General features: G+C 36.1%; 1 protein-coding gene across 8 annotated transcripts in view; it reads right to left on the bottom strand.

The window, feature by feature from the left end:
• Positions 1-12043, bottom strand: part of DOP1A (DOP1 leucine zipper like protein A) — a 109078-nt gene that overhangs the window by 56952 nt on the left and 40083 nt on the right. For all 8 annotated transcript variants that reach the window (XM_045498886.1, XM_045498889.1, XM_045498892.1 and 5 more), the window contains 3 exons: positions 9867-10037; positions 6806-6995; positions 4131-4229 (listed from right to left, as the gene is read on the bottom strand). In XM_045498886.1, the coding sequence (XP_045354842.1) occupies positions 4131-4229; positions 6806-6995; positions 9867-10037 (460 nt within the window). The remainder of the gene's footprint in view (positions 1-4130; positions 4230-6805; positions 6996-9866; positions 10038-12043) is intronic.

The raw sequence follows: 12043 nt of genomic DNA, 5'->3' as shown, positions 1-12043 counted from the left end.
GTCATGGTATTCTTTACTGCCATATACTTCTAATAAAATTAAAAACAAAGAAAAAAAAAAACAGTTTCGCTCAAGAATGTTGTTGATGAAGCAGAAGTTTGTTTTATTAAATATTAGTCCCTGAACACACGTCTTTTAACACACGTCCTGTGTAATGAAATGGGGAGTATACACAAAACACTTCTGACATATACTGAAGTATATATGATGGATGTCTAGGGGCACATGGGTGGCTCAGTTGGTTGAGTGTCTGACTTTGGTTCAGGTCACGATCTCGTGGTCCCTGAGTTTGAGCCCTTTGTCAGGCTCTGTGCTGACAGCTCGGTGCCTGGAGCCTGCTTCAGATTTTGTGTCTCCCTCTCTGTCCCCCCCCCACTCACGCTCTCTCTCTCAAAAAAAAAAAAAAAAAAAAAAAATATGATGAATGTCTTGAGGAAAACCACTAGTGTGACTGTTTGCATTGTGAGCTGTACTATCGGCTTTTTTTTTTCATCAAATATCACTTTTGCCTGAAAGAGTGATTGATACAAACTATGATTACCAGGCTTGAACACTTGGCACATATTTTCTCAAAAATAAAGTGTCACTGCAACAAAAACAATTCATATTCATCATTACAAATAATAAATTTAGAGCTTCTAAGAGAAAATCTGAATTTTTAAGATTTTTTGTTTTATTTTCTTACAGAGAGAGGACAGGAGCAGGGGAGCAGCAGGAAAGAGAGAGAATCTTAAGCAGGCTCCACTCTCAGCACAGAACCCAAAATAGGGTTTGATTTCACGACCATGAAATCATGATCTGAGCTGAAATCAAGAGGTGGATGCTTAACTGACTCAGCCACCCAGGCACCCTAAAGATTTTATTTTTTAGTAGTCTCTACACCCAACTTGGTGCTCAAACTTCATTCCTGCCTCCCCCACCCCACCCTGCCCTGCCACTGAGGTCAAGACTCACATGCTCGACTGACTGATCCCACCAGGCACCCCAATAAAATCTGTTATTTGGCTTGAAACTGTATGTACTGAATTGAATTAAATTGGCCTGAAAGCTTCACAATACCTAAAAAAATTTACTGATGAGATCAGTGGAGATAGTAAGAAATGTGATAGTTGTTACTGTGTTAACCTTTGAAAGATCTGCATAATTCGGCAACTAACATTTTCCAAATAACCAACCATGATGTTACAAAAGCATATTTGGGTAAAACATCCATTCAAGGGTAAGAAAGACCAGCAGGTTTTCATGAAACAGAACATGAAAAGTTTATTGATATGGTTTCAGGTTCCATACCGCAACTAATTTTTTAAAAACTGCAGCTTATTGAAAGGTGCTTGGGTGGCTCTGTTGATTAAGCATCTGAAACTTGATTTCAGCTCAGGTCATGATCTCTCATGGTTTCATGGGTTCAAGTCCCATGTTGGGCCCCACACTGACAGCACAGAGCCTCCTTGGGATTTTCTCTACCTCTCCCACTCATGTGTACGCACTCTCTCTCTCAAAATATATAAACATTTAAAAAAACCACTACTTATTGAGTTATGGTGTAGTATCAAAGAAGAATATGCTGTTTTAACAACAACAAAAAGACTGCTGAAACACTCCTCTCTATTCCAATTACGTATCAGTGTGAGATCAGATATTTTTCATATACTTCAAATGAAAGAAAAAAATCACAACAAATTGGATGCAAAAGCAGATATGAGCATTTTGTTCCATACTAGAGCATACATTAAAGAAATCTGTGGAAAATTTCTACTCTATTCACTAATTATTTCAATGTGTTGGAAGAGCTACTTTCATAAAACGTTATCTATACTAACATGATAACTCTGTTACTGTTAGCTTTTAAGTAAATTAGTAAATATTTAAAAATCTGTCAGTTTTAATTTCTAGTATGATATAGATAAATCTAACCTCCATAAACAAAAGATTTTTTTTTTTAGGATCCTCAGTATTTTTAGAGAGTAAAACAGGGTCCTAAAACCAAAGCATTTGAGAACTGCTGATCTATCTAACATCAGATATGAAGATTACAGGTACTGCTACAAAATCTTGCAAAGTACTAATGTCTCCCAATCTTATTTTGAGAAAAAAAACTATTCTTAAGAAAGAAGTCACTACTTTTTCTTCTTTTTTTTTTTTTAATTTATTTATTTGAAAGAGAGAAAGCATGCATATGTGCAGGGCTGGAGGCAGGGAGACAGAGGACAGAGAGAGAGAGAGAGAGAGAGACAGACAGACAGACAGACAGAATCCCAAGCGGGCTCTGCACTGACAGCACAGAGCTCGATATGGGGCTCGATCTCAGGAACTGTGAGATCATGACTGGAGCTCAAACCAAGAGTTGGACACTCAACCAACTGAGCCACCGAAGCGCCCTGGAAGTCACTTCTTGCTTACTGTTGACATCACCACATATTTCTAATATGGAAAACAATTCTCACTTAAAGGTATAAATGTTAGAGATTAGGGTCAACTTCCATGAAATAAGTAAAAACAGTCTAATAACCTGTCAACTGCTGAAGCTCTTAACAGTAATCACTTATGGGACAAGGTAATAAAGGCTCTGTTAAGTTACAATTACAATCAGTATTTGCTTAAAATTATATACAAGATATGGAAAGAGGAAAATGGAGAACAAAGATGACAACTTCACCCATACTCTCAGATAATCAAAAACGTGGCATGGTAATAGGTGGAAAATATTGGCTCTGGGTAGGGTACGTACTTAAAAAAAACTTTAAACGTAGCTATTGTTTTTATAATACAAATTATAGAAGGGAAGGCTTGAGAAAATCTTCTTGGCCAGGAGGGATACAGAGGTGGTAGAGTAAGAAAGTACTGAAGGAAACTCAGCTAAACAAAAGGTTGAGAAACACTGGTCTAATGAGATTACAAATTAAGTTCTTCCCAGTTTAAGTCTACCATGACTTAATCCCTCACATTTTATTGAGTCACCTATCGTACACTGAAGGAGTAAAAAATGTTGAATGCCTGGAAGGGAAGAAAGACGGGGAAGGTTTAAGAGTAAAGGTCAATACATTTTTTTTTCAATAAAGATCCAGATAATAGACATTTTAAGCTTTTGAGCCATAGATGTTATTTTAGCATATTCAAATCAAACTCATTATTACCTTGTGAGCTGTATGCCCACCCCTATACTGGTAAGTTCAGACTACACTGATGTCCCAGCAGGTGTTTCTGTGAAAAGTCAGAGACAGAATAAAGGCTTCTGGTTTAAGGACGGAACATTTAAAAAAATTGAAACTGAGTATAGTTTGTCTCCCAATTAGGGGCAATATAGGCAATGAAGTATAAAATTCTCCAATTATTAACAACTCAATTTCAAACTGAATAAAGTAATAAAGAAAAAGCTGAGTATGATAAATCATCATGAAAATCCACCAGTTTATCTACTAACCACAGCTCTGACAAAACTCCCAAACAATAGTCTTTTCTGCTAATGACTTTTTAGAAATAAAGTTTTCCAAGGTAGAAATTCTTCATATCGTTATTACTTTTGTTGTACCATTCTGAATGTTCACATATTGGTGCTCATAACTTTTCAAAGTTTAGAGCTCCAAAGAATTTAGACCATTTCTTTAAAAATGAGAACATTGATTCAATTAAGTTCTACCAGTGAAACACTTCACTCATGATTTGTTAACTGCTCTCATTTGTAATAAAAGTACTAGAGAATGTCACAGTGACTGAATATTTGGCTTTCCAACAGCCAACACTGCTAACGTTCTAACATACATCACCAAATCGCCAAACCAAGAAAAGGTAACATCATGACAGAGATAACAGCTAGGTGAACCTAGGTCTCAGAGACCTGCCTCACTCAGAGTTAGCAATGATTATCTTTTGTTTTTCATAGGTTACAACTTTTTTAAAAGGTATGAAATTTTAAAATTTCAATTTCCATGTTCTTATCCAAATCAATAAACCCTTTTTTCCCCCAAATTCCCCAAAATTCCACTCCTTGAAAAAGGAATTTGCTTTTTATGTATTATACTTACAAATTTATAAAAGAATTCAACCTAAATTCTACTAAAAAAATAACTACATGAGGAATCTAGGATTTTCCAAAGAATTCCTTATGTTAATATCATTATTAATGTTGTTACCTGACTCATGTGGAAGGGAAAACAGAAGAGTATGAGGTCCAGTGTGCTTCTCTGTACAAGTACACTTGAGTCCTGCACGGAAGTACTTACTGCTTCTACCTGAAATAAAAGAGCCTTTAACATCTCTTGTCTGTTACACTGGGAAATATTTACTGTGCAAATGGAATGGTTCATTTTTTCCAATAACTAAAAGTTTGCTTCTCAGTTTCTTATCACTAATTAAATGTATTTATATTATTTTGAATAAATAGGTAAATATATTATGAGGGCTTAAAAAAAATTAAGGCACACAAAAGAGTATACAGCAAAAAGTTCTCTCCCATATCTATCTCCCAACCGACTTCTTTTCTACACTGCAACCAGTATTATTGGTGACTGTTTTCTGAAATGTAAGTAAATAAAAACACACATGCATATATCCCAAACTTTGCTTTTCTCTTTTAACAATATATTTTGGAGATCTTTTCTTAACACTACATAAAGAGCTTCATTATTTTTTCATGGTCAAAGACATACTCTATTTCATAGATGAATCCTAATTTTTTAATAGGCTCCTAATAATAGACACTAGTACTGTTGGTAAATATTTACTATTGTAAATAATGCTGCAATATATAATATACAGATGTACATTATAGGATAAATCCCTTAAAGTAGAATCTCTGGGTCTTGGGGATATGCATTTGCAACGTGAATAGAATGCTTCCCGTTAAGGTTATGTATATTTATATTCTCACCAGCTATGTGTGACAATTTCCGTTTTTTCATGTTTACTCATGCCTTTTTTTTTTTTTTTTCAATTTTTGCCAATCTGATGTATGACCATTGGTATCCTGGTGTAAATTTTTATTTCTATTGTAAGTAATAGAGCATCTTTTCATATGTTTATTTGTATTTCTATTAGGTAAATTATCTGTTCAAATCCATTTTTCCACTTGATTGTTAACAGTTGCTTATTTATTTATAGCAGCTCCTTGAATAACAATGAAGTTAGTCCTTTGGCTGTGATATGTTACAAATAGTTTTTCAATTATGACATTTATTTTTTAAAGAAATAAAGTGACTTGTTTAAAATTTCCATTAACTCATTAAAAGCAAATGTTAACAATACATTTAAAAATCTGCATCAAGGGGCGCCTGGGTGGCGCAGTCGGTTAAGCGTCCGACTTCAGCCAGGTCACGATCTCGCGGTCCGTGAGTTCGAGCCCCGCGTCAGGCTCTGGGCTGATGGCTCAGAGCCTGGAGCCTGTTTCCGATTCTGTGTCTCCCTCTCTCTCTGCCCCTCCCCCGTTCATACTCTGTCTCTCTCTGTCCCAAAAATAAATAAACGTTGAAAAAAAAAATTAAAAAAAAAAAAAAATCTGCATCAAAATGGTATAGTCATTTTATAAAATTCATTCATAAAAGAATTCAACCTAAATTCTATTAAAAAAATAACTACATGAGGAATCTAGGAATTATATCTTAATAAAGCTGTTATTTAAAAAAGTTAACGTACCTTTACAATATGAACCATTTAGGAATCCTATTCCTAAATACTTTCCCAGGAAATAAAAACATATTTCTACACAAACAACTGTACGCAACTGTTTATAGCAGCTTTATTCATTACTGCCCAAACCAGAAACAAATGTTAACTGGTGAATGAATAAACAAATTGTGGTACATTCATACAATACTACACAGCAATGTAAAGGAACTAACTACTGATATATACGAACACATGGATGAATCTCAAATGTTATACAAAGTGAAAGAAACCAGACTTAATGGCTGATATTGTATGATTCCATCTATGTAATGTTCTAGAAAAAGCACAACTATAGAAACAGAAACCAGACCAGTGTTTGCAAGGGCCTGGGAACACAGGGTAAGAGAAGTAACCACAAAGGGGCACAGAAGAACTTTGTGGGGTGATATAAATGTTCTTTATCTTGATTAGTGTATTGATTACCTGACTGTAGGCATTTGTCAAAATTCATACAACTGTACACACAAGATGTTATTTTCAGTGTATGTTTATTACAGTTTAATAAATGTAACCAAAATCTGCATAAAAATCTCAGTCATTTCATAATCAGATGGGAGAAAAGTATGGGATGGTTAATCACAATTTTTAAAAAAACTTTTCAAAGTGCCTTTGAGGGTTTGTTGTTTACTCCTTGCTAGTTTTCAGAGATAGCACTACAGAGATAAAAGGTTTCCTTTTGTTCTTCATCTAGAAATTAAAAAGTTTAATCAATGTGATTTTTTTGGTACAATTTTTTACCATCTACTTTGGTACTAGAGATCTTCTTGCAAAATTCCCATACAGAATCTAAAACCCATCTTTCCCATAATGAAAGCTATGATTGAAGAGAAGGTTCGCTTGGGTATAATTAATGTGGCTATATTAACAGTGGTCTGATCAGTTAGCAAGATGGTAATAAGGACCATTTATTTGCTTGAATAACAGATGGAGATAACATATAACCTACAATTCTTTTTCCATGAAAAGAAATTTTTGAAGATTTTAAAAAGAATAATTAGTGACTAATTTTGTCTTTAAGTTTCCTTGATGAAAAGTGTAAGCTCCGTGAAATAGGAACTTTGTGGCACGATTCTCAATATCTGTCTGTAATAGTGTGCCTGGCTCTTGAGAAGTATGTTAAATGAGCAACCACATATAGACCTACCATTAGCTCAATATCACTGCCAATTATATAAAGTTGATCTTCCATGGAAAGCTTTCTGTTCAAATGGGCGAGAACGTATGTGATTCCTGGTAAACGCACGGCAGGACTGGTGAGAAGACTCCCCCAGAGGGCACTATAGAACGCAGACTGGTCCACTGCAGCAGCAACCTTCTCCAGCAAAGTGTTTGTTCTGAGGTACAAAACAGAGTGGCTTAAGAAGAGAAGCATTTAGGGGGCACCTGGGTGGCTCAGCTGGTTAAGCATCGAACTCTTGACTTCGGCTCAGGTCATGATCTCATGGTTTGTGAGATCCAGTCCCATGCCGGGCTTTGCGCTGATAGTGCAGAGCTGCTTGGGATTCTTTCTCTCCCTCTCTCTCTCTCTCTGCTCCTCCCCAACTTGTGTTCTCTCCCTTTCTCCCAGAAATAAACATTAAAAAAAAGAGAGAAGCATTTAGTTTCACAATGTTAAAAATAAATTCTTCTTTTCTGGAATGTATGAAAGCATTCACAGTATAGTTTACATGCTGTGCCCTGGAGACAAATGTGATAGACTGGGAGAAGCACATACTTTAGAGGACTGGATTTAAGTCCTGGCTCCCCCATTTACTAGCTGTAAGTTGGAGAAATCAGTTAATCTTTCCTCAGTTTCCTGATCTGTAAAATGAAGACAATGACAACAAAAAGAACACCCCAAGTCCTATCTACATTAGTGGGTTGTTAAACACCATATACATTCATATTTATTTTTAATTTTTATTTATGTTTGATTTGTATTTATTTTTAATTTAATTTTATTTCATTTTATCTTATTTGAGAGAGAGAAAGAGAGAATCTTAAGCAGGCTCCATGCTTAGTACAGAGCCTGACATGGTGCTCAATCCCATGACCCTGGGTGGGATCATGACCTGAGCCGAAATCAAGAGTCAGATGCTCAGACTGAGCCACGCAGGCATCCCAGACCACCATATACATTTTAGTTAACAGTAATCCTGTAGCAGAAAATATTTTCTCTTGGATTTCTATGAAATTCTTAAAGGACACTTTCCAAATGTTTCCTTTTCTTTGAAATCATATTATGCAACTCACAATAACTTTGAGAGTGTCTTGGGGATTCTAGCAGGGGAATGTAGCTACTCATATATCCTTGACCAAAGAACAGTACTCCTCTATCAGGGAAGGTCATCCCTTTCAACAAAGCACACAGCTTTGGGAGGGGCACACATGGAGTGGTGAGGGAAGAGGGAGACACCTGCTTAGCGAACCAGGTCAGCTAAATCAACCCTGGCGATCAAATCAATGGGGTGACAGATATCACAGCCAGATCGCCCTCACATCTTATAATTTACAAAACTTTAATGAATTATACCTATAACAAAATCAAAGATATATTATTGCTTTATTAAGGACTGCATTCAAAAATTACTTATGATTAGTTTCAAATATAGAATAATGTAATACATAAAAACTTATTACACTGTAGTAGAGTCAGAATCAAAAGAATCTGATGATGTGTTCTACTGTTTACTTGCTCTGTGACTTAACCTAACACTGTACTCCCTTCTGGCCTTAATATATCTATAGATTAAAAGAACACATTTATCAATCCCTTTATTATACTTTGTGTTGAAAAGCTACTAAAACATAATGCTATGGTCTGAATGTCTCCTCAAAAGGTCATATTAAAACCCTATCCTCCCAAAATGATGGCATCAGGAGAAGTGGAGCCTTCGGGAGATGCGTAAGTCATGAGTTCTTATGAAAGAAATCCCACAGAACTCTGTAGGCCCTTCCACTATGTGAGGACACCAGCTACGAACCAGGGAGAGGGCCCTCACCAGAATATGACCATGCCGGTACTCAGATAATGACTTCTAGTCTTTAGAACTCGGACAAATAAATTTGCTGTTCATTAGCTACCCAATCTGTGGAATTTTGTTACAGCAGCTCAAACTGACTAAAACACATTAACAAGACAAAACACAGACTATAGTCCTAAAAATCATTATTCACTGTTATATTTTTAATTGCAAGTAGCAAACTTAAGTGCTTCCCTTAGAATACAACAATTTAAAATTTAAAATAAAATGGACTTATACACTAAATGAAATAAAACATATGTTTCTAAAACTGTAAGCAAGTAAGTAAAAAAGTTAACAAAAGAAAATGATAAATTTTGAGGACCAAAATTATATTTTCTCAAAGTAGCTCAGGAGCGTAATCTAGTATTTTCAGGGTTAGAGTCTGACTATATTACAGAAACATATAAACCACCATAAAATAGAATAACTGGTGAGTGCGCTAGAATAAATTAAATTTAAGTCATTAAGTGTACTCATAAAATTAAGTTTGGCCTTTTTTATGTTTGCTACCTCAACTCATAATTTCCTTTTTGGTGAGAATATCAGTAACAAGCTATTAAAGATAGTTAACACCATCATGTGCTGTCTACAACTATAAACTTCCGAAGAAATAATAGGCTCCAAGATGCATTAATTCATTTTCTTTGAAAAATTAAAATATCAAGAGCATCATGTCAACAGCCAGTAAAACATCACTGTACTTGGTGTTAGGCTCTCTTCCATCACTAAGAATTTAAAAACTGTTGGCACATGGTTCAATTTCCCATTCTTTTATTAATTTAAATTCTTATATACTGTATTATTTTAAATTATGGGTCACAATTTTTTGAGCGACTTACATGTGCTAGGAACTGGATTGATTTCATTATTATAATAACAGAATGAAATAAGTGTTATGTGTGTTTTATAGATGAGGAAACATAAAAAACTTCAGACATGTTAAAAAAGCTTTCTTTTTAGCTAGGATTTGAACCCAGTCATCTATCTCCCAAGTCTGTGCTCTTAGCTATATTTTCAGTGCAATACACAAACTAGATATATTACAATAATTATTTTTTGCTACAGAAATCTTCACGTCATATATTCAAGGGTCTAGAATAATTAATTTTTGTGATGTTAAAACATTATCGATCCAAGGATACTTGGTGACAAATCCAGGCCTTTGATCACTTAGTAGCAACAACAGTAGCACCATTTCACCTCTCGTAGTACTCCGATCCTTCTTCTAAGCCAGGCAGAATACCAGTTAGCAATCCTTGTAGACCAGGCTTCAGTGTTTTACCCAAAGGCAGGTAATATATCTCATACAAACTTAGCAATGTTGGTTTCACAGACATGGCAGCATTTGCAAGAAGAGGAAATAATCCAGAACTGTTTAAAAACATAGAAATAAATGGGGGTAAGGAGAAGCACATTAACTACAAAATATTAATTCATATGCACATATGATGAGGGAGAATGGGGCAAGCTGAGGGCAAAATACAGGCTGGGAGACCCTTTCCCCCAGGTAGAATATGTGTGATATTCCTTGAACACTCCTGGCTACCCAAGAACAAAGGAAAGGGTGCTTGCCATGGTGATGTGGGAAACTAAGCCAAAGAAACATTAAATCCCCTTATTGCCTACAGCCCATTGACAAATCCATGAAACAGGCAGTGTGACTTCCCTCTAGGAGCTCAGTTGCCTTTGCTTTGCTAGGGGCAAAAGAGAATCTTAGCTTAACATTAACCCAACCTCGAGGATCCTGTAAGCCTACTTTAACATATAAAAATCCCTCAGGAGCACCTGGGTGGCTCAGTTGGTTAAGTGTCCCACTTTGGCTCAGGTCATGATCTCATGGTTCATGAGTTCGGGCCCCACGTCGGGCTCTGTGCTGACAGCTCAGAGCCTGGAGCCTGCTTTGGATTCTGTGTCTCCCTCTCTTTCTGTTCCTCCCCTGCTCACTCTCTGTCTCTCTCTCTCTCTCTCTCAAAAAGAAATAAACATTAAAAAATTTAAAAAAAAATTCCTTTGGAAACTTCCTTTATCTCAACTGCCCCAGGATATGTGCTCGCAATCATACTCCAAGCTTATGGCCTCCTGATATCCATCTGAAGGGTCTCATGACTGACATTTTATTAAATGGTAATAAATGGCATTTCCCTAGCAAAAGCTAGCCCCTCAAGGTCCTGGAGACCTTGCATCCAAAATACCTTTGAACCTTACTCTATCCCTGACCCCCTCCCAACCTGAAGGTATATAATCAGTTACCCATCATGACCCCAGTGCAGCTCTTCCTGCCCATGGGTCCCGTCCCCATGCTTTAATAAAATCGCCTTTTTGCACCAAAGATGTCTTTAAGAATTCTTTCTTGGCTGTTGGCTCTGGACCACGCCACCATCACCCCAAAATTTCATCACCTACATATGTATATAAACCTTAATTTATATTTTGATGAAATAATAAGTTATACCGATTGGCTCAAAATGATATCCTGCATATTGATGACTTCTACTTCCATTAAACCCAGATTTCTCACCTAAGTTTCAGACTCAAAAGCCAGTGGCTAGCTAGCTAGCTATTTCACAGTCTTCAAATGTCACAATTTTAAAATATGGCATCACCATCTGTCTGGGGGACCAAAAAGCTATAAATTTAAAAGTGATCCTTTACCCTTTAAAAAAAAAATCTTCTCTAACTTATAATCAATCACCAAGTTTTCTCTCCAAGTCACTCTTCTAGATATTTTTTAAATGCTGTAAATTATCTCCATCTCTACCACACTTTTTCTTAGAAGACACCACCATTATATACAGCTCAGTCATCATGACTTACCAAGTACTGCTTCAGTATTGCCCTGAAGTAGCTGTCCTCAGTAAAACTTTTCATTGGCTTCCTGTTGCCTTTAGGATACAGTCTAGTTTAACACAGTTTTAACATTTTGCTACTCCATATCTCTGTACAGCTCACATAAACTCACCCATTTTACTCCTGCACCCTCTGCTCCAGCTATACTGAAGAATTCCTTTCAGGTTTGTTTTAAATCCTTCCATGCTCTTTTTAGCGTCCAGACCTTTCCACAAGCTGTTCTGACAGGTTCAATTACTGCTCCCTTACTTCTGTCCTTTTTGTTGACTCCTAGACTTTCAGGAATTAGCCTAAGCCATTCCCTGGAGGAGACTGTCTCTTAATTAGACTAGGTTAGGCTCCCTATTTTATATTCCCATAGTACCCAATACTTATTTATTCTAGTAAGTAATTCTGTTTTTATTAATTCTAATAAGTAATTCCGTAAATATCAGAAAGCAAGGTACCATGACTATCTTTCTGTTTCTGTATCCTAAGTCCCTAGCACCAAGTCCTCTTGCACTTAGTGACTGCTTAACAAATGAATTAAG

The sequence above is a fragment of the Leopardus geoffroyi genome, chromosome B2 (assembly GCF_018350155.1).
Source record: "Leopardus geoffroyi isolate Oge1 chromosome B2, O.geoffroyi_Oge1_pat1.0, whole genome shotgun sequence".
Taxonomy (NCBI): Eukaryota; Metazoa; Chordata; class Mammalia; order Carnivora; family Felidae; genus Leopardus; species Leopardus geoffroyi.
Note: the sequence above shows the minus strand (reverse complement) of the source record. Positions and strands in the feature narration are given on the sequence as shown.